General features: G+C 39.4%; 1 protein-coding gene across 1 annotated transcript in view; it reads left to right on the forward strand.

The window, feature by feature from the left end:
* The first annotated feature begins 7,157 nt into the window (after positions 1 to 7,157).
* The window catches only part of AGMO (alkylglycerol monooxygenase), a 126,155-nt gene continuing 109,328 nt past the window's right edge, over positions 7,158 to 23,984 (forward strand). The window contains exons 1-2 of the mRNA XM_039332852.1: positions 7,158 to 8,028; positions 16,534 to 16,664. Coding sequence (XP_039188786.1) covers positions 7,897 to 8,028; positions 16,534 to 16,664 — 263 coding nt within the window. The 5' untranslated portion in view covers positions 7,158 to 7,896. The remainder of the gene's footprint in view (positions 8,029 to 16,533; positions 16,665 to 23,984) is intronic.

The following is a 23,984-nucleotide window of genomic DNA, read 5'->3' on the forward strand; positions in this document are numbered from 1 at the left end:
GTTTAGACCTTTCAAGTCTAAGATTGCCCTCCAGCCCCCCAAGTCTTAGGGATGACGAAGAGGTTTGAGTAAAACCTTCATGCTTCTTGGTCTTGTGTACTGGTTCAATTGCTCATATTTGTAATAAATGAGCTATGGCCTCTGACATAAAGTCAGCCCTGGACTTGCTCGTTGGGATAGGGCAAGAGCGGAATTTGTCAGGTAGTTGAGAACAAAATTCTAGTCTCAAACCTTGCGTGACAGTGTCTAACACCCATGCATCTGTAGTGATGGCTGTCCAAGTGCTGGAATAAGGGGCCAGCCGGCATCTGTAGTGGTGACTGCCCAAGTGCTGGAATAAGGGGCCAGCTGGCTTCCTATGGGAAGTGAGACTGTGAGATCACTTGCCTCGTTTAGAGGAACGGCCCCTCGGCCTTGAAGGGGCCGCTTGGCCTGGATCTGTGGTCTGCTTCTGCATGCTGAACGATCCTGCTGTCGTTCTTGTCTCTGAAAGGAATAGAGGGATGCCTGGGCCCAGTCCCAGGATGGAGCTGGTCGAAAGGCAGCCTCCTGTAACTGCTCTGTGACATGAGTTAACCAGAGTTTTACGTTTGTCCTTACCTTCAGTTAAGTATGGTTCTAGTGCCTTACCAAAGAGATGTCCACCTGTGTAAGGTTTAGAGGCCAGACGCCACTTGGTCTTGGTGTCTGCTCGCCAATTCCTGGGCCAAAGGAGCCTTCATGCTGAGATGTCTGCAGCGATGGTCTGGCAGTGTATCTAGTCATGTGCAGAGAAGCGTCGGCTAGGTACTGGGATGTAGCCACTAACTTACCCAGATTTTGGTGAGCTCTGAGCTGGTCCGGAGGGATCCTGTCCTGGAGCTCACGTAACCCAAGGGCTGAAGCCCTGGCGAAGAAGGCCATGGACGTTGCCGCCTTTGTTGCCCAGGCTGATGCCAGATGGGAACTACGCAATGCGGAGTCAATCTTTTTATCCTCCGCCCTAAGTGCCTCATTTATGTCCCCAGGGATGTTAGCATTGGGAAACAATGAGTTCAAGGCTCCTCAATCTCAGGAATCTCCAATAGGGAGGCCAGAGAACGGGCAACATTGAATAATGTTCCCTCTACTGCACCGGGGCTTAAGAAGGATCCTAAGTTCTCCCATTGTTCTTGAACTATATTCAGAAAAAGGGGAGGGCAGGGAATATTGTTCTGCGAGACTGAGGGCTCGGTGTATATGGCGTGGGGACCCTTGGACGTTGTAGGTGGGGTCTCCTGTTCTTGGGGGAGGTTTGCAGTAGTGCAGGCCCTGAGTAGCAGGGAATTAAAGAATGAATGGTCAAAGAGACCGACAGGAGGGGTGGGGTCAGAGGGAGTGATGCCCTTGTCCTCAAACAAAATCAGGCCAGATTGTTCAGCCCCTGTAGATTCCAAATCAGATGAGGGATCCTCCATCAAATCTGGAGATTGTGGATGATACGTGGCCTGGGGGGGTGGCTGTGGGGTGTTGGAGGCCATAAACTGAGCCACAGCCTGGACTATCAGGGACTGAAGGAGGTCCGGGTTCAAGGCCTGGTTCTCAGGAGGGCGAAGCCCTGCTGCAGTGGGGGTGAACGTGGCCTGGGGTCCTGGGGTGTCCTGGTTGGTTATGCCCCTCCCTGGGTCCCTCTTGTGGTTAAATCTAATTGGGGAATTCCCCTGGGGGGAGACCAGGCCCCTGGGCTGAGGCACAATGTGAGGAAAGGGGTTCAAAAATGGACCTTCCCATCGTGCCTGTCAGATCTGTGGAGGCCGCTCTCAGTCTTTGGGACTCCTCCTCCCTCTGTGGCTCCCTGCTTGGCCGGGCTCGCTTGGTGATGTTCTTTCCACTTGCCTCTGTTTGGCGTTTCCTCTTGGCTGGCTCGCTGATTTTCTCTGCCATGATGAGTTGCTCTGGGCTCAACCTTGGCAAAACACCCCCCTCGGTGCTGTAACTCACCAAGGGAGCCTGCAGAGATGATTCAGCCCGTGAGGGGGGTGGGCGGGGAATTAATGGGCACCGCGTCCCTTGGGCCCTTCCCGGTTCAACGCTGTAGTCTCGAAGCCTCTGCCACCGGTGATGAACACTGCCTTCAGGAGAAACTCCAGGCAGTCTGGGCCTCAGTCACACACAAAATGGCCGCCGTGAGTCAATTCAAAATGGCGGCCGCAGAGTTCGTGCCAAAAAAACGGCAGTTAGAAGAAGGCCTTGAGGCCTGAGGCCTAAGCTGCGATGAGCCCTCGTTCTGAGGAATCACTTGGGCTCCTAACGCAGCGAATGGATTCCCAAAAAAAGACCATTAGAAGAAGAAGGCCTTGAGGCCTGTGGCCTAAGCTGCAATGAGCCCTCGTTCCAAGGAATCGCTTGGGCTCCTAACGCAGCAAATGGATTACAATTAGGTGAGCTGAGAGAGGCTGAGGCAGGCCGAGGCCTAGTAAGGCCTCCAGGCTCTGAAAATTGGATCGGTGCCAAAAACTTTCTCCTGCTGCTGGGGCGGTCTGCTGAGGCCGAGGGACCTAGAAAAGGCTCCCTCCAGGCCTGATGAGCCTCGTCGTCCCTTGCGGAGCCCCCCAGTCAATTGGCAAGCTTACCCCTGCCTCTAAGGCCTCCAGGCTCTGGTTAGAAGAATGGAGCCTCTGATGCAGAGGAACGGCCCCTGGTAGGAGATTTCTCTTGCTTCTGGGAATCCAATTTTCAAGCTGATTGTGAAGCTGAAAGGCTCTCAAAGGGAGAAAGGGAAAGTTCCCCCCCCCCAAAGGGAGGTTTTGTCAGCCTGTCAGCCTGCTAGGCTACAGGTTGGGATGAAATAAAATAGGAATACACAGTCTTCTGCTCCAGGAGCGAAGAAAAAACGCGTCTTAGAGCAAAGAGACTAAGTCTAAAACTGGGGTGCAGTTGGCACAGAGGGGGCGGTACTAAATTTCAGACTTAGTCTAATTGGAGCAGATAGATTAAGACAACCCATCCGTGGGTTCTCCATCCAATCATGCTGGAGAATCTAGGCATCCACTCATCTGAATTTGAATATATTGTAACTTTCCAGATGGTCTTGGCTCATGGTAATGTAGACTTATGTTTTATCATTTTTCTCCTCTAATTTCTTGTTCAATATGGGAACTGAGAGGGCAGAATCAGGTGCTCTGGAAAGCAAATTCTGTCTTTGGCCTATTGGACTGTATAGGGAGTGCCAATCCTATGAAGAATCAACCAGGAAATGCAGCAGAAAGATTAAATGCACAAAGAAACATAGTGATATATTGCAAAAATGGAATAAGGGAACTGCTCCTGTTCCTTTTTAATATTTTTTTTAAAGTAGTAACCATGTGATAATATTTAATTCCATATCAGGTTATGGTGAACTTAACATTGGGCTCACACTAAGCCATAAACAAGAATGCAAAAATTGTTTATATAGGCACTTCTCAACTTAGGCTTAGCAACGGGCATGTGTTTACAATGGTTTTATTTATTTATTTATTCATTTAATTTAATTTATATGGCCATCCATTCATTTTCAGTGACTCTTTGAGGTTTACAAAAATTGTGGTGTGTGTGTATGTGTGTGGGGTGTCTCAATTACCATTTACAACTTTCACAGAGGACTTCTGAGAACCAGAGTCAATGAAGAAGCTGAATTTGCTTAATGGTTGCATTATTCACTTAACCATGGCACAAAAGTAGTGAGCTATTGAACAACTGCTCTGATTACCAATGAAAGCGGTAGGGCCCAATTGTGGTTATAAATTGAAGACTACCTACATGCTGCACTAAAGTGCAGCCAAAGAAACTGCATTATGGCTATATACAATATATAATCTTAGCCAGAATCACTGGTTGATATATCCTATTAGTGAAGAACTCTCTTTATTAGTGCAAGTTCAAATCTTTTATATTGAGGATGAAAAAATTCTTTTCTGTCTGTAATTTTCCCACCATGCATGAATGTTTACATCTGTTCTGATAGAAATTGGATTTCTACGTATATCTTTTTACATTATAGGACTTTAGTTTTTATTATAGCTATTTTTGACTAATGTTACTGTATTTTTTATTGTTTAATATTTGTACAATAATGAAAACATAGATCTTCTCAATAAATAGATTGACAGATACAAATCCTACCAATTTTATAGTTGTAACAAGGTAGCTTATTTAAAGTGTTAATTAGCACAAGGTAACTTATTTAAAGTATTAAATAATACTTTAAGATTGCAAGGTGGCTTATTTAAAGTATTAATTAGCACAAAGTTTTCTCCACAACACTATGTCTACTTGACTGTGGGCATGGTAATTTGTACATTTTCAGCTCTTGTTTATGAAGATTAATCATTTACTTAGGTGGCAAAATAGGTCATTCATTTTGCTGGTTACAATTATTAATCATGTGCAGATTAAAGGAACAGAATTAGATAATGGGTTAGGCAAACTTTAAGCAATGCAAATATATAAATTTAGGATTATGTAATGATAAACTTGGAACTCTTTTGCCATCACAGATATCATATTATTGTACCAGATTAGCACATAGGGAATAACGAACATGCAGGTTCTTATCATATGAATATCAGAAAGGAATAATTTACAGTATTGCTACAGTGCTCATGAAGATCTAAACTAAAATGCAGTATATTTTTATGGATCTAATATATTTATTATTATGCAAAGCTATTTCCCATATTTAATATAACTTCAATTCGTATTCATACAAGTTACTCCCAGCTCATATCTGGATGCAATTTCACTTTGCAGTAAACTACTGCCAAGGCAACCTATTCTAACCCTACCCAATATTATTTAATGTTGCTACAATGTTCTGAAGAGACTCAAACAGAAAGTCTCTGGGTGTTTTCTATTATAAAGTGGGTGGAACAGAGTTCTTCAGAGGAAACAAAAACATGAGCTGCCTGCAGATCACATTCTGCAGTTCCTTAATTAGCTCTAAGAATTTAGTTTCCTTAGATACTGAAATAAACTTTTAGTCAATTAGGAATCCCAGCCTTTGAGATCTGTTTCTTTATTTTTAAATTGTAGCATAAAAGTTAACATTCACATGGAGGGCATTACACCATAAACATTGCTCTCTATGACTACTCATAAATTTTAGTGAATAATGGTTGTACATACAAACAGGCACTATTAGAGATTTATTGGGGGAGAAATTACTGCCAATATCCTGGTTTGAGTAATAAGTGAAGGAATTTTTTTAAGGAAAAGTGACAATATATCTAATTTTCCCAAACCACATTTTATCAGTGGTGGGATTCAAATATGTGAACAACCGGTTCTCTGTGTGGATACCACTTCCGGAAGTCCATTCTAAGCCTGGGCACCAAAAAATTAGCTACTGGTTCTGCCGAAGTAGTGTGAACCGGCTGAATCCCACCACTGGTTTTTATTCAACCCAGCCAAAGCGTTTGTACCATCAGATAGATCAATACTTTCTAGTCAAGGAAATAAAAATAATAGGCTATAACAGGGGTGTCAAACTGGTGGTCCACAGGCTGGATGCATCGTGTGCAGGCCATGCCCACCCTGGCTCCGCAAAGGCAAAAAACATCATGATACATCATGATAGGTCATGTGATGCAATCAAGTTTGACACCTGTGGGCTATAAAATAATCTCAACAGATATGTCAAGATTTGGTGTTAATCTACACATACCCAATATTGGGTCATTGACTTCAATAAGCAAAGAAAAAAACCCATAAAGGAAATCTGACAAGAAAACGGAAGGAAGCTGAAGGAAGCCAGTCATGAGGATGTTTTATTTAGCAGTGGACTTAGGGTCTAGACTTCATTCATTCTTGTGATTTCTCTTCTGTAGCAAATTCCATATTTAACACCACAATAATAGAGGAGTAAGCAGTGGAGTACCATAAGGCTCCATCTTAGGCCCAGTACTCTTTAATATGAAGAGAAGGACAAAAAGTGACATGATAGCAGTGTTCCAATATCTCACGGGTTGCCACAAAGACAAGGGAGTCAAGCTATTGTCCAAAGCATTGAAGGCAAGACAAGAAGCAATGGATGAAAACTAACCAAGGAGAGAAACAACCTAGAACTAAAGAGAAATTTCTTGACAATTAGAACAATTAACCAGTGGAACAACCTGCCTCCAGAAGCTGTGAATGCTCCAACACTGGAAATTTTAAAGAAGAGACTGGACAGTCATTTGTCTGAAATGGTATAGGGTTTCCTCCCTGAGCAGGGGGTTGGACTAGATGGCCTTCAAGGGAATAGGAGGGGAACTCATCAAATTTGCAGATGACATTAAACTGGTAGGAATAGCCAATAACCCAGAAGACAAGCTCAGGATCCAAAAAGATCTTAATGAACTCAAAAATGGGCCCTATCTAACAAAATGAATTTTAATTTACATTTGGGCAGGAAAAATCAAAGGTATAAATACAGATTAGGTGAGACCTGGCTCAAAAACAGCAACTGGAGTCCTAGTGGACAATCACTTGACTATGAGCAGCAGTGTACAGTAGCAACTAAAAACAGCTAATACAATCCTGGGTTATATAAACAAGAGACATAGAATCAGTATCACACGAAGTATTGAAACACTTTATAAAACCCTAGTAAGACCACATCTGGCGTACTGCAACCAATTTTGGTCATTATGCTACAAAAAAGATGTTGAGAGTTTGGAAAACGTTCAGAGAAAAGCAACTAAAATGATCAAAGGCCTGGAGAGTAAAACATGAGGAATGATTGCAGGACTTGGGTTTGGCTAGTCCAGGGGTAGGCAACCTCGGCTCTTTTATGACTCATGGACTTCAACTCCCAGAATTGGGAGTTGAAGTCCATGAGTCATAAAAGAGCCGAGGTTGCCTACCCCTGGGCTAGTCTAAAGAAAAGAAACAGGGGCAACATGATAGCAGTATTCCAGTATTAGAGGGGCTACCACTAAGAAGAGGGCATCAAACTATTATCCAAAGCACAGGGAGGACAAAGTGGTTGGAAACTGACCAAAGAGAGAATCAACCTGGAATTAAGGAGAATTTTCCTAACAGTGAGGACAATTAACCAGTGGAACAGCTTGCCTTCAGAAATCATGGGCGCTCCATCACTGGAGATTTTTAAGAAGAGACTAGACAGTCACTTACCTGAAACGGCATAGGTTCTCCTGCTTGAGCAGGGGGCTGGACTAGAAGACTTCCTAGGTCTCTTCCAGATTCTGTCCTGTCCTGTCCTATCTTATCCTATCCTATCCTCAAACTCTGATCATATTGTAAATATACAAATACAGAGAAATCTCTCAGCCATTTATTGAAACTGAAATGCAATGAGATGTTCCTTTTACCAGAAATAATGAGGAACTCCACCTCAAACCTTCAAAATGGATAATGCTGGAGAAATGGGAAACCTTGCATTTTTAACTGACAGTCTTAATTTTCGTACAGTAATATGTTAGCTCCAACTTCTGTTTACAGAAGATACCGTCTAACAGACTCCCACTAGTTAAAGGTGCTTGGTGGTGCAAAGCATATTTTAAAAAATAATATACTCAAACCAATTCACAATTGCAAAAATATTAAAATACTCTCCCTGTACAGTTTAAAATGACTTTAAATTAAGCCATAAACTGGCAACGTTTTCCACTGTTTACTTAACATTATCTCTTTGATCTTATGCCCAAGGCTTTCCTGGTGCAGGATCATACTGAGAAACTAATCCTCCCTATGTCATATGATGACACGGCACAACTGCGAAACCAATTGCATTACGAAACTAATTGTTTTATAGCCTGTGTATTGAACTTTCTTCCAGTTGACAGAGCTAAAGTATTTTCGTGTCCGCATCGGATTGTTTCTCTCATTCTAGCTTCGCTTGAAAGAGGAGGCGCCACTTTCTAGAAGCCGAGGTGCAAACGCTTTAGGCCCGCAAGGATGGCAGCCACCGTCGCAACTCCTGAACAATCTGTCTCTGTTTTTCAGGAATTCCGGGCTATGTTTTACGTTCTTGGTCCCAACGAGAGCTCCTTCAGCAGCGTCGAGGAAGTTCCCGATTACGTGGACAAGGTGAGAGTTCCTAATTTCACCTTCCTAAGTCCCCCCCCCTCCTTCTTTTCTATGCAGCAAACTGCTACAGTTGCGAAGCCCGCTGCGTTTGGAGAACGCAGCCGGTTTGTGAATGGGATGAAAACGGGACCTTGAAAACTCACATTTGAAAACTCAGCGCGGAGGAAAAAAATTCCTCTTTTTTTTTTTTTTAGATTTAGGAAGTGTTTTCTCTCTTTCCGCCGACCCTGACTTCCCCGCCTCCGCGAGTTCAGGGAGGTGGTTAAGAAATCACCAAGTCGTTTGGAAGAAGACTTGTGTTTTATGAGGCAGTAATCTTTAGCCAACCTGATTCCCAAAGAAGCTCCAGTTGAATGGCAAAAGAATCAGGGCGCAAAAAAACTCGGCTCCTGGCTAAACTAGGAACTTAAAAAATAATATCCCAGGAGAAAAGAAACTATCTCACTGGTCTTAAGAAAACATGAAAATGTTTAATGAGGTCACCAGGAATCAAGCTGAACTGAAAGGAGACTCACCTTTTGAGGGCCAACTCTCATTGTCTTCAGGTTAATGGGGACTATACAGTAGTGCAATACATTTGGAAAAGATCAAGAAACCCCCTCCCCTTTAAGAGATGCAATTGGTCCAAAGTATGCTATATTCTGAACCTGACTTGAACCATATGAGTGTACAGCTTGGTAGACATAGCCTCCTTATTTTCACTCCTTCCCCTTTAGAAGGAACATATTATTTTTCTATTTTTGTACATTTCTTAGGTTAATTAACTTTTTTGCTTAGCTTTTTTAATCCCAACATAAAAAGATTGGGAGCAAGTGGGCTGCATTTATGTACTTTGGGCCAGTCACTATTTCTCAGTCCAATTTTCCTTTAAGGGTATTTTGGAAAAAAATGCATGAGTAATTCAGTGTATGATGTCTTATATTCTACAGGAGCCATGGCACAGTGGTTAGAATGCAGTACTGCAGACTAATTCTGCTGACTGCCAGCTGCCAGCAATTTGGCAGTTCGATTCTCCCCTGTTCAAGGTTGACTCATCCTTCCATTGTTCTGAGGTCGGTAAAATGGGCATATTGTCCCCAGCATATTGTTGGGGGCAATATGCTGACTCTGTAAGCTGCTTAGAGAGGGCCGGCAGTAAAGCACTGTGAAGCGATGTATAAGTCTAAGTATTGTTATCCTTGAGAGATGGACAATTTAAAAATATAAAAAAGAAACAAACTATGTCTTATGTTCCTGGCAGCAGTACAAAAGTGAGCTGTTGTTTCTTCTGAATGAAAGAAGGGATATATCACAAGCAAATAAAATAAATGAAATAACTCTGGGACGCAATGTGATTTATATACCTTTGACTTGATGGAATGTGAACTTTGCCCTGATTTCTTAAGTTCTTAATTAATTTCTTAATTCCCTATGCCATATTTATTTATTATTTTTAAGTCAAATCATGGCTTAGAACAATGTAGAAATCCAGTTCTGCCTTTCAGAATTTTTTCATTCCTCCTCCTAAGAATGGAATCTGAAATTATATCTATAATTATAGATAGAATCCAAAGAGGTACTATCACTGATAATTAAAGCAACTGTACTGGTTGATAGGAGACAGGGTGCCTTTTTGTCATGTTACTTCAAAACATGTTAATTCTTTATTAATATTAGTGTGGCCATGACAGTGCTGCCGCCACAAAGTGAGGCGAACCAGGTGAAGGGGCTTGGATGACCTGGCTGCAGGGGCCTGAGGTATATAGTTGCTCTGTTGCCTGTCTTGCTTTTCACCTGTGCCACCCCTGCCACCTTTCTCACTTTACCTCGTGGTGGCACCAGTGTGCCACATGGCCTCCTGCTCTGTTGCAGCCACGAGCAATGAGATAGAACGGAGTGGCACATCCAGCAGGGCAAGGCTGGCAGTAGCAGTGTTCCCACTCACCTGTGCTGTGTGGGCTTCACAGTGCCAGGGTGCGCTGGCCAAGGGGCGGGCAGGCTGCGACTTTGGCCCCTGCATGCTCTCTACCTCCCGTTCATGGAAAAATATCGCCCCAAAATAAGCCCTAATGGGTCTTTTGGACCAAAAATACATATAAGACCTGATCTTATTTTTGGGAAATACGGTATATGTATTAAAAGTGAGAACATCTACAAAGAAGTCTGCAAGACATTATATTAGTGTGATCACTTATTATGGCTACATTTAAGGAGTCTTTTCCAACTTGTGCTGAAATTTAAACACCCAGAAACCCAACTCACTCCCCATTCCCCATGTAACTGAAATAGGGAAAAATCCAGTTGGCATAATTGGCATATTTTCTTCATTAATATATATGTGTGTGTGTGTGTGTGTGTGTGTGTGTGTGTGTGTGTATGATTAGAAATAAAAACAAAAATGCGACTCTTGGGAGTATTCATATTGTCAAAATAATGATCACCAAGAGAATATCTATCAAAAATAGAATTTAATCCACCAAGCTTTCGTCAAATACATTTGACATCGTCAGGGTTAAAAGGCAAACGCCGGGGGAAGTCTTATATACAGTTGTTTAATGCCTGTTTCCGGCTCCTGGAGCGTGTCATCGGCCCCAGCTGATCGAGTTGAGTCCCAAGCACACGCCCCACATCAGCACCTATCCTCTTTCCATTGCTAATTTGCATTCTGTCATACGTTACTCCATTAGCTGTTTCAGGGTTGGTCCGGTTGGGGGTCAGGATCTTTTCTCCTCCCCTGCTCATATGATTTGAAAAATGCCCACACGGCATGAACAAGCTAGATGATACCTCCCGCCTACCAGCCATTTGGAAACCTGCCCTTATTGACAAACGGCTCCCTAACACAAAAAATGACACCAGACCCACACTCACAAAAAACACACAGGATGTCACCACCACACATCCACACAAAAAGCAAACCCAAAGCCACACCGATGATGAAGCACGATCACAAACCAGAAGCCAGACCACAGCTGCATCATTAGCCACTTTAAACCCCTCCAATCCATACATGAAGCAAACTAACACCCTCCATGAAAATGAGTCACGACCATGAACGCGAAGCCAAAAAATAGCAAGGCAGCCCACCATCTTAAATCCCCCTGCAACTCAGACTAACCTGAGCACAACCAAACGAACACTCCCCCAGCCAATCAGAGCACAGCCAACCCCCAGCCAATCAGAGCACAGCCAACCCCCCAGCCAATCAGAACACACCTCCACCCAATCAGAACACAGCCAAGCTCCCACCCAATCAGTTATACCTCCACTGCAGTTAAAAGGAAGAAACAGCTAAGACCACACATTGCTCCTCGAAGCACGAAGCTGAAAACACCAGCCTGAAGATGACGAATGGGACTTTGTCGAAACGTCGCCAAGACACTTCCAATTTTACGCGGGAGAAAACCCGAACAACCAAAGACCTACATATATATAGCAGCATTAGAGCCCGCCATATTTCGTATTGGAGCAGGGGAAGAGACTAAAAACTCCCTAAAACAACAAGTCACAGGGCTTCTGATGGGCCATAGGGGTTACCAAACATTGTCTAAAAGGGAGGTGGAGGCTTTAGAACAACTCAAAAGAGACGATTCCATTGTTATACTCCCAGCAGATAAGGGGAGAGCAACAGTTGTCATGGACAAGGCGATGTACACGAGTAAAGCATTGGATTTGCTCAAAGATAGAGCGGCATACAGAGTGGTAGATAAAGACCCCATGATCGCACTTAGGAACCACACCAATAAACTCCTAGATGGTATAAAACGGGGCAAGAGAATGAGTGAGAACGTTCTGAGAAGGGTACGCCCCAATGACTCAGCACTAGCTAGATTCTGTGGGCTGCCCAAGATTCATAAGCCAAACATCCCACTCCGCCCCATTGTTGCATTTAAGGGCACCCCTACCTCAGAACTGGCCAAGTGGCTGAGCAATCGCATCAGCCACCTGACCGATGATAACACCAACACTGTGAGATCGGCCGAAGAGTTCCTGGATAGGATAAAACTCCTGAGGGTGGAGGAGGATGAGCTAATGATGTCCTTTGACATTATTTCACTCTTCACCTCCATCCCACAGGATCTGGCGGTTATGGTATTAAGGGACCGCCTGAACCAAAGGGGCTCGGGTCAATAGCAGGACTCTCTCCAAATCGAAGACCTCATAAAGTTAGTGAAAGTATGCCTGAAGACATATTTCACTTTTCAGGGTACCATATATGAGCAAACTAAAGTACACCTATGGGGTCTCCGATCTCCAGTGTAATTGCTGAGGTAGTACTCCAACAGTTGGAGTGCATAGCGATGGCCCAATATCGACCTAAATTCTGGGCCCGCTATGTGGATGATACCTTTACTATCATCAAGAGGCATCAAAAAACTAACTTTATGGGCATACTGAATTTGGTATACCCAGACATCCAATTCACGATGGAGGAAGAAAGTCAAGGTTCACTGGCATTCTTAGATGTATTAGTTCATCGACAGCCAGATGGAACTCTTGACACCAGGGTATACCGAAAACCAATGTGTACAGACAGAATCCTCCATCATAAGAGTAATCACCCAGTGGCCCATAAAGTTAGTTGCATTAGAGCCCTGTTTAAACGGGTGGAATCCCACTGTAGTACTGCCAGAGCAAAAACAGAGGAAAGAAGCCATCTTTTCCGTATGTGTAAACGTAATGGATATCCAACAAGGTTCATTAGGCACTTCAGTGTGCCACCTGAACCTCGAAGAGATCCGTGTACAAATGAGCCTGCACCACAGACGACACTGGTTACCCTCCCCTATATCTGCAACGTCTCTGAAGCTACTGCTAGATTACTAGCACCATACAATGTTAAGATAGCCCATAGACCCAATCAGACGCTGCGTGCCGCAATCATGCGCCCCAAGGACCCACTCCCCACCATGGATAAGTCAACAGTCATTTATAGGATCAACTGCAAGGACTGCTCTAAGAACTATGTTGGGGAGACCGCCAAGAGAGTAAGAACTAGGGTCCATGAACATAAACTAGTGGTAAAGAGGGGCGAACAATACTCACAGATTGCGGCACATATGACTGAATCGGGCCACCGATTTGATTTTGAAAACGTACAGGTCTTGGCTAGTGACAATACAAAAGGGGGCCGCTTGCTCAAGGAGGCATGGCTATCCAATAAGGACTCAATCAATCGCCATATCGATCTTTGCCCAGCCCACTTAACGCTGAGAGCTTGGAGCATGGGCAATTCCCCATCCCATTGGAGACATCTTAAAGAAATACGGAGTATACCAATGGAGAGGATTGTGGAAAAGAATTCCCCCTTTCACCATCCACAGCCCGGGAATACTCAAACGGAAGGTAGACAACGATCGGGATTTCCCCCCACCCCCAGAATCGCTAGGCATCTCCGAGCACTTGGAGAAATGCCAGGAGACACAGGAGCACCAACGTGTGGACTGAGGGACTGCACGCACCCCCCAAGATACCTGGAAGGGGGAGTGCCGCCCGATAAGAGACCCACATCTGAAACACCTCTGGCGAGAGTGCTGAATCGCCTACCACATTTAGGAGAGGAAAGGGCAGCTTCTCCAGCCCTAACATCTATAACAACTCGATCGCTCCACTCAGCAACATCGACTCAAACATGCCAACGGGGGGTATGGAGTGAACCCGATGAAGATAAGCATGGGAGAAACTCCGGGAGTAGAGGAGAGAGAGCAATGAGGGCTGATGCTCCTGGCTACCATGTAGAGAACACCCAAGGCGAGTTGATTAGAGCTGGGATGGAACACACCAAGACCGGAGATAAAGAAAGGAGACGCCTGGGGGCAACAACTACCAGATCGTACTCCAAGAGGGGAGGAATGACCTCATTAGCATGTTTGGAGGATAAGACCCGCCCACCCCACCTTGCAACGCCGATCTGCCCGTGTCAACGGACAGCACGGAAGAGCTCTCAAAATGATATCGTGCAAGCAAGGAGCAAGGAGGAAACAAGGGGCATGTCAGTAATCAACTTGAACAACATCTGCGGAGACCATGACTGGGGAAAACACAAAGAAAACAAGAGACAGTGCGATGTGACGGGGCAACCAGAATGGAGTGAAAAAAGGGGAGGAGAGGGGGGTGCTCGAAGCACGAAGCTGAAAACACCAGCCTGAAGATGACGAATGGGACTTCGTCGAAACGTCGCCAAGACACTTCCAATTTTACGCGGGAGAAAACCCGAACAACCAAAGACCTACATATATATATATATATATATATATATATATATATATATATATATATATATATATATATATATATATATATATCAGTATTCTAACCTTGGCGATGATTAGTTTTTTATTGAACTTTGAATAAAGTCACTAATTGCCTCTCTCCTGTGGCATAGTAATTTTTATTTTTTTATTTTTTTAATTTTTTATATATATATACTCCTCCTTTTTTATAGCAATTACGTAACAGTAATCTAATATTTACATTTCCCCTTATTCTTCTTTAGAATATTTGTCCTTATAGCCCCGTTATTTCTTATTTACATTTTTTTTCCTTCGTGTTCTACTTCTTACTAAGAATAATTCATATTATTATTATTATACATTATTATACACATATTTTCACTTTTGACCTTTCCATATTTATTCTCCTCTATTATTTCTAGTCTCCAACCAGACATACAACTTGTTCCATACTATATAATAGTCTGTGTCTTCCTTTTCTTTTATCTCTTTTGTTAATTTGTCCATCTCAGCACAGTCCAGGATTTTTCTTATTACTTCTTCCTCTGCTGGTATATTCTCATTTTTCCAGCACTGTGCATATGCTATTCTTGCCGCCGTTATTATATGTAAAGTTAAGTACCATATTTCTTTACTATATTTTCTATTTAAAATATCCAACAAAAAGATCTCTAGTTTCCAGTCTACGGGTTGGTCTATTATTTCTTGGATCCATTTTCTTATTGTAGACCAGTATTTTTTTGCAACTGGGCATGTCCACCATAGATGATATGTTCCATGTACTTTTTTTACATTTCTAGCATGTTGGTGAATTATTCTGGAACATCTTGGCAAGCTTTGCTGGTGGAAGATGCCATCTGTAAAACATCTTCAACTGGTTTTCCTTGAATGCCGCCGACATAGTCAATTTTATATTTATTTTCCATATTTTTTCCCATTTCTCCAATTCTATATTATATCTGAATTTTTTTGCCCATCTAATCATTTTGTCTTTGACAACCTCGTCTTCCATTTTATATCTCAATAGGTATTTGTATAAATTGCTAATTAATTTTATTTCTGTTCCATGTATAATTTTATCCAATTCTTGCGGCTCTTTTTGGATTTCATATAATTTTTTGTCCTCTGTATATTTAGATTGAATTTGTGTAAATGTCCACCAATCAATCTCTCTGCCAATGTCTTGTTCCAATTCTTGTTTTGTTTTCAAATTTCCCTGTTCATTTACTAATTCCTTGTATCTAATTATCTTATTTATATCCAATAGGTTTGGGTATTCCAGAGCTTCTGTTGGGGATAACCACATTGGAATTCTTATATAATGTTTTTGTTTTATTTTTTCCCAAGACTGTAGCAATGCATTCCTAACTATGTGTCTTTGAAAATATCTGTGTATTTTATGTTTTTCGTCCCATAGGAATGCATGCCACCCTGCTTACAAGTCATGTCCTTCTATTGTTAAAACTCTAGTATTTTTCAAATCCATCCAATCTTTTAGCCAAGTTAAGCTCGATGCTTGGTAGTATATTTCCCACTCTGGTAATGCCAATCCCCCTTTATCTTTCGTATCTTGCAAGAGTTTTAATTTAATCCTGGGTTTTTTCCTTTGCCATATAAATTTAGTGATCAATTTATTTAAATCTTGAAAGAATGTTTTCCCTAATTTTATTGGAATAACCTGGAACATAAATAATATTTTTGGCAATACATTCATTTTGACTGTACCGGTCCTCCCTAAAAATGAAATTTTCAAATTTTGCCAATTTTCTAAATCTTTTTTTATCTGGTGTAGTATTTTATCATAACTGTCCTCCTTAATTGAGGAACATTTCACTGTAAGCCAGATCCCTAAATATTTTATTTTCTTGATTATACTTATATTTGTTTTATCTTCCAATTCCCTTTCTTGTGCCTTTGTAAGATTTTTTGTTATTAATTTGGATTTATTGTTATTAATCTTAAGTCCGGCTACCTCACCAAATTCTTCTGCATAGTAATTTTTAATATATAAAGATTGTTTTCTTGCCCTTAATCAGAATGAGATATGAATGATACAGATACTGATACATGTTACATATTTTCTGAGCATTGAGGGCCAGAATAGTACATGGATTGCACTTTCAGCATCCTTTGCAAACCATCTACAATGATACACTCATTAAGATATATAGATAATGCTGTAGAGGAAATAATACCAAAATATGTGTGTTCAAATTTAGATCATTATTGGAAAAGAAAAACAGAATGTACATAATATCTTTACTTTGTTTATGTCTTTTCCCTTTCATTTTAGGCAACTCCCTTGTTTGTTACCCTGATTTTGCTGGAGTTCATAATTAAGTGGGCCCAGAAGAGACATGTCTCATTCATCCACAGTGATGATATAACATCTTTGTCTGCAGGTATCTTATCAAGACTTCCAGAGTAAGTTCAATCTCTTATATAGCATGGTTGTCTCAGATTTAAAGAAGGGTTAGGGTTAGGGAAATTAAAGGAAAATTAGAGGAAATTTTTCTTAATGGTTTCATAAACCTTAACTAATATATAATAATATATAATAGCTATTGTATAATATAATAATAACTTTAAAAAGCTATTGAGACATGTAGCTAATAATATAATGCAATTTTAAAAGATTTTGGTTTTACACATCTATTTCAAGATGTGTTCCAAACTCAAGTAGAGCAAATACTTAGAAGTCATAAAGTTAGCCATTTAATTATTTCAAAAGTAAAAAATGAACTATTTATTCATTCAGCATTTCATACAGAAATAAGAAAGCCATTTATCTGTATTTGTAATTCAGATATTTTGATCTTACAAAATAATGAAGGCAATTTATGGAAGTAAAGTTATTTGTTACTTCTATTGCAGTCTGTGATACTCAAAAAAAGTAGAGTCCTGATAAAGAGAACTTGCATTGGTAAAGAAGTGATAGGAAATGGGAAAATTGCCTTTCTTAAATTCCATTTAAATAATCTTAAAATATAAGCCCCAAACTACTGAACATTGGGCATAGTCAATATTTAAGAATGGAATTTCTATAAAATATTGCACTAATTTTCTGATAAAAATAAAATACACAGCACAAAATAATATATTTGGAAGGCTGATATAGTAGTGTAAAAGCTGATGTGCATTTTCAAGACTTCCGGTCCTGCACAGTAGCGACTGGTTGCAGGCTTGTGGACCACTGCACTCCTGTGGCCAACTTTTGTCCTGTCTCGAGACCCTAATGGGTCCAAGCAATCCCAGAGAGGTGGCAAAGAAAGAAGGGTGCCCCAGAGACTCTGGAATGATGGCGGTCATTCTGTTCGTCTTGGGGAAAGTCTTCTAATCCGACAGGAGAAAAGCTGTATTTCATCAACCAGCCCAAGCTACTTGTAACCAGAGTCCAAAAGAACTAACCAGCACTACAGTAAACAGCGTGCTTGAAACTGGGTGGGGAATCTGATTTTCCCTTCTCTATTCTACACTAAATTTCCTGGAAAAGATCCCCAAGAAGCAAAATACCTCTGAAAGTGAAGGAGGGGGACTTCCGCCCCATCCTTATACTAATGGAAGCAGCGAATTAAAATTTATATGGAGGATGAAAATATACAGTAGTGAAATAAATTTATAAACTTGAAAGCTAAAATTTAACTTTGGACAAGTTTAAGATTGCTGAATGGTTAAGTCTCTCATTTTAAAGACCATTGTTCATATTGAAAACTAATAGATGCTGACACCTAGTGGTGAATGAAGATTATGACAGCTATGATTTCCATAGAGAACTTGCTAGAACCTGGGAAAAGCTAATCTGTGTTTGTGACCTTTAAAGCTTTAATAATAAAGAACATCTGTGACAAAAAAAGACAACAATCCGGGCTGCAGACAAAAAGAGAATTATAAACTTTAGAAAAAATATTTTTTAAACTCTTTGGATTACAAATATCTATTTAACTGAGACTCTAAAGCTATTTGCAGATAAGAAGGATAACTCCAACTTTTGACCATCATGGATCAGAGATATGTAGACAGAACACACCAAGAAAACATAAATATCTCTCAGGAGGAGATATATAGTATACTGCAATTAATTCAAATAACACTGAGTTCAATCACAAAGAAATCCAAAATAGCTTTGAAAATACAAATCAATCTATCTCTAAGTTAACTTTACAACAAAAAAACTTCCAGGAAACAACAACAAAGAAGGAGCAGACAAAACAAATAAGTGGACATAAAATTGAAAATAGAGACTCAAAAACGGAACTTAACAAAGCAAGAAAACATGATATAATCCTAGTGGGGAAAAAATTACAAGAAATGGAAAAAAACAACTCATCCCTTAAGACTACAAAATAAATCTGAGGACAAAAAAACAGAGTGGATAAAATGGAATGTAGAGATGTTGAAACCATTAGAGAGAAAGGAAATGATAAGAAAAGCAAAGAAGGAGAAAGAGAAAAACATTTTCAAGAAACATGGAAAGGCAAAAGTGCCTCACATAAAGACACTTTATTTGATTTACTTCTTATACCTACAACAATTGCCATGAATATATGGAAAAACTTTTTGATTCAGCAAAACACATTGATCAAGAAAGATACTGGTTAAAGGAAAAAGATCAAAGTGAAAATTAAGAAAATAAATGATAGGATCTACTAGAGAGAATATTTTAAAAAGAAACATTTGTTTAAATACGGTTAAAGAAATAGAAAAGATTCTGAATACATATGTCATTCTAAGAGAGATAAATTCCTTAAATAATACTGTATACTCCCCTCCTTTTATTTTATTTCTTGATATAAGTAATATAATACTGCTGAAATGGCCTAGATCAAGGTTTTTCAACCAGTGGTACAGGTACCACCTATGGTACATTGGCACCTGGCAGGTGATACGCGGGGAAGAGGAATCAGCTGAACCAGTGGCAGCACCGCACAAGCCTGAGCGAGAGATGGCTGGAGTTGCAGGGCTGACAGGGCTCAGTGGAAGCGCCAGGATCACCGCTTTTTTGGGCCTGTCAGGGCTCAGTGGAAGCACCAGGATCAGCACCAGGCTCCAGCTGGAGCTCAGCGCTGATCCTACCGCTTCTGTTGAGCCCAGAAGAAACACCAATCACCTGGAATGTTGCAGCATCTCCAAACATTCAGTTGCTTGGCAACTGATTCATATTTATGACGGTCACTAAGCTAACTGTTGTAAGTCGAGGACTACCTGTTCTTTATCACTTCTTTCCTTTTTTTTTTTGGGTCATCAAGTTTTTGACACCTTGCTGGGCAACTGGTGGTACTTGGATATTGCCATATCCTAAAAGTGTACAATAGGTGAAAAGGTTGAAAAGCCCTGGCCTAGATGAAGGAAATGTTTTAGATAATTAAATGTGTCTGAATTTAGGGAAATTATAATGTATAAAAAAGAAAAAAATGTTTTGAATAGGAGTTAAAGGATTAGATGACTAGGCACATTAAATAGAACGTTTAAAGATTAAATATATTTTTAATAATGGTTAAAAAGAAGAAATTTTGGGAATGAATCTTAGGAGAAATATATATATTAAGTAGTATTTTACTTTTTATGTTTCTTTACTCTTGTTCTCTTTTCCTTTTCTTTACTGTTTTTACCTATTCTTTAAGAAATCTTGAGATGGTTTACATGTGAAAAAATGGAATTAAATCTTTAGATGTAATTAACTGTTGAGAAAATCTGAACCAGCAAGAATACTTTGAATCTACATAAGGACTGTAACAGAATATAAGATGAGGCAACCAGAATGATTAGATAGAAAATAAATATCATATTGATGTAATCATTATTTCTAGGAATATTGGGAAAAATCAAATATGTAACTGTTATTTATCAAAATAATAAGAACTGTATTATTTAAGGTTTGCAAATAAAACATTTTGGGGAAAGGGGGAAATCAACTAACTGTACTATGTGAATTATGGATTATAGAAACCAATTGTTAATGATTATTCTTTACAAATGTAAACCCATCAAACACACTCTTTACCAACTATTAAGTGATTTATGTTTAAAAAAATCAATAAAATATATGGGGGGAAAAGCTGATGTGCATTTTCAGTAGATATATTGATATATTGATAATGTATTGATATTGATAACAATATAACTTGTCTTTAAATAAAATATGCAAGTATAAGGCTTTATATTATATTCTGTTAATAAGTTCTATGTAATATATTTATTAAAGATTGAAATACTACAATGAAGCTTAGGATGCTGTAAGGCATGAAAGTTTAGGGACACACATTACTAATCATGCCTGTGAGCATGAAATTACTCCACTACCTTGGCATTAGATAAGGGTCAATAGAATTCAAGAGAAGTTCAAGGTAGTCTATTTGTGGCCACTTTGAGACTCTAGGCTGATTTCTCTTTTGACTTTCTGCCGTTGTTTCTACAGATGCATAATAAGAAAATACAATCCCTTTATGCACATTCAAAAGAAATAAGAGCGTCCTTATTTCCTTGTTCAAAGCTTGTCTATTGTGTGAAACGTCAATTGTTAACAGCAGCTGGCTAGATCTACGTATTTCATCTGCTCAGGTCCAGCTATTGAACATGCTGCTGGGAATTGTAAAAAATAGTAGATTTATCAATCTGATGGATATATATTGAAAGATCTGGCTTGGTGAACAATATGTTTAGTAAATGTAGTTATAATGCTTGAAAAACCTGTGACTAGAATGTGTTTACAGCATCCTTAGAACTGATTCAGCAGTTATGAGGATTGTCTTATTGTTTGATCTTATGGTCATTAGATCTTGATCTGCTGTGAGTATCCTTGTTTTTCTGCTCACTTCATTATGAATGAAGAATGTATTTGGCAATGAGACATACTCATTAGACAACTGCTTTGTTGTGACGGCAACTATAATTGCTTTGAAGATCATATGTACTCAACTCTCATATGGATAACAGGAAGAAAAAAGAAATCCTAAAAGAAGATACTAAAAATATACAATAAGTAAACATAATTCAAATGAAGAGAAAAAAAACAGTAAAATCACATAGAAGATGACATTATGCCCTTACTGAAACCTGAGTAATAATAAAAAAATTAAAAAGGACACAAAAAGAAGGGGAAAAAATAAATCACCAAAGAAAGTACATAAAGGGAGCCAGGATTTATAGATAAAGTGTCAGAAGACTGAAGCTTAGAAGATAATTTAAGGACAATTATAATTATAATTGTAAAATTACAATTAATTTTAGTCTTAAACAGTTTGTTTATTTTACTCAAAATAAAAGGAAAAGAAGCAATATATCTGCTACTTTTGTGGATAAACATTTATCCATGTAGTTGGAAGGAGTTAAGGTTTACTTCAGTTCTCACACACATACAATTTGACTGCTCAGTTTGACACTGATATCCAAGACGATTCTACAGCAGATCATAAAGTAATTGATTTGCAAGCTTCTTGAAAATAATACAGTGATTAAGACAGGCAGAAAAGGTAGTTCTGTCAAATTGAAATCAAGCTATACTGTTTGCATACCATTCTAGCAATCTGCTACCAGATCAAAAAATAAGATTAATTGAAGAAAATATGCCATATCCCTCTGAGTACTAGTTCACTCAGTACTATTAATTATTAATTCTACAGTTATCTTGTAATCTATGGTTCCCCAACAAAGTAGAGTGAAGCATTAATGGGTTTTACAGGCCAGTTCTAAGGAGGGTATTCATCAACATTTTCTTTAATGATTTTGATGATGAAATATCTGCATCATAGAATTTGCAAATGATAAAAAGGGGTGAAAAGGCATCTCTTAACTGGCTTGTTCGAAACTGACATGAATAAACTTCCAAATATGCTCTAATAAGACAATGAAATGTAGAAAAAAGCACGATGAAGCCAGGAAGGAATTCCAGCAACTGCTCTGTATAAAAATAGGGAATAAATGTTTCAAATTCTTTTACTTCTTCATCCTGCTCATGCAGGCTCTTGCACTAATAAGAGATAGAAAGAGAATTTACTATAATCTTGATACACTAGCTGATGGGCTAGTCCAGGGGTGTCAAACTGCGGGCTCACCTGGCCACATGCATCACTCAGAAGCCATGCCCACCTCAGCTCTGGAAAGGGGAAAAAAGTCATAGTACGTTGTGGACATCATGTAACATGGCGAGTTTGACACCCCTGGGCCAGTCTATCAGCATAATGAAGTGTAATTGAAACTTTTGTAATAAATCAGATGCACCAGTATAGTATATGAAAGAACTGCTTAGAAATAAAGGACATTGGAATTGTAACCGTTCAACAGTTGATTATGAGTCAGTCAAATATAGTTATTTATAAAGGCAAAATCAATTTTTGTTTATTTGTGTGTTTGTGTATATGTGTGTCTAAATTAAGCAAGAAGCAGTTCTATTATATTCTCTTTTGATCAGATTCCAATTCATTATTACTGTAATGTCTGTAAATGACAAACTGGGAGAGGTGTAAAAAGAGTAGCAAGAATGATCAGGTAGCTGGAAAGTAGGAAACTGGTGGAACGTGCAGCTGAATGAGAAGTGGGGGGAATCTTGGCAATAGCACCACAGTTTCCTACTCTGAAAAATGGTCATTAGTCACTTTTTTCAGTGTTGTTGTAACTTTGAATGGTCACTAAATGAATGGTTGTAAGTTAAGGACTTCCTGTAATCGTTTGTCAGGATTGTTGGATTCCTGTATTGAGAAGTGATTTGGATTCAATAGCTCCCAAAGGCTTTTTTAAAGTTAAGATCTCATGAATCAGATCTCACTGCTCTGTAATGTTACTTGTACTTTTTGTTGGTTTTGGTGGACAAGCATTTATAATGTTTCATTCCCAAAATGTATTTTAAAGATTGAATTTTTGGATGACTACATAATTATTTTTAATAACATAATTATGGTTAGAAACATGATTTGATTAATTAAATATTTTTTTGCACTTTCATGAGTACAAATATTCAATGCCTTACTGGGCTATTCATGGGAACATACAGGAGACAGGTGTGTAGGCCTCAATAATATGAAGTGAGGACATGCACCATTCATCACTGATCCTTTTACAGCAGAGTATCTGCATTGGCAGGCAGTGTATTAGATAGCTGACCTTTGACTCGGAAATCCTTTGCAGTTCTATGATATATCGGAGTCCATTCTCTTTGCTTCTCTCTGCCAGCATTATTTCATTAAAAGAATGACAACTTTACAGCTTCATTCTAAGCAAGCTTCTCGAAGGAAATATTGCATTTAACAGGATTTAACCAAGTCAAGAACTGAATTTTTTTTCTGCATATATTCAGAATTCTTTTGAGTACAGTAAGTAATCCAGGTAACTATAGAACTTAGTCACAGTACTTGGAACAAGACACACATTTAATGGTATAAAACAAGGAGAGAAAATTATGAAACATTCCTAGACTCTAAGCTATAACAATTACATTAATATAAAGGTTTTACCACTAAGGCCACCTTTAACCAATATAATTATACAAGCTTCACTAAAGCAATCTGGAAAATCATTACTCTACAATATATGTAAATATGTAAAATATATAGTGATCCTAAGCCAATAACGCAACACTTCTAAAATTCTCAATTAGATGTCACTGAGACAATCAAAAACTTAACCAATTTTATTTATTATAGTTCTTAAAATATGTGTGATCAATCTGCCTATTTAGCTTCATCCTGCTCTAAACAATAAATAAGAGGACACAATTAATTTATGGTCTAGAAGTTGCCCATTGAATGAATA

This window comes from Crotalus tigris, unplaced genomic scaffold, assembly GCF_016545835.1.
Source record: "Crotalus tigris isolate CLP2741 ecotype Arizona unplaced genomic scaffold, ASM1654583v1 scf7180000017624.2573661763:2888555, whole genome shotgun sequence".
NCBI classification, from domain to species: domain Eukaryota; kingdom Metazoa; phylum Chordata; class Lepidosauria; order Squamata; family Viperidae; genus Crotalus; species Crotalus tigris.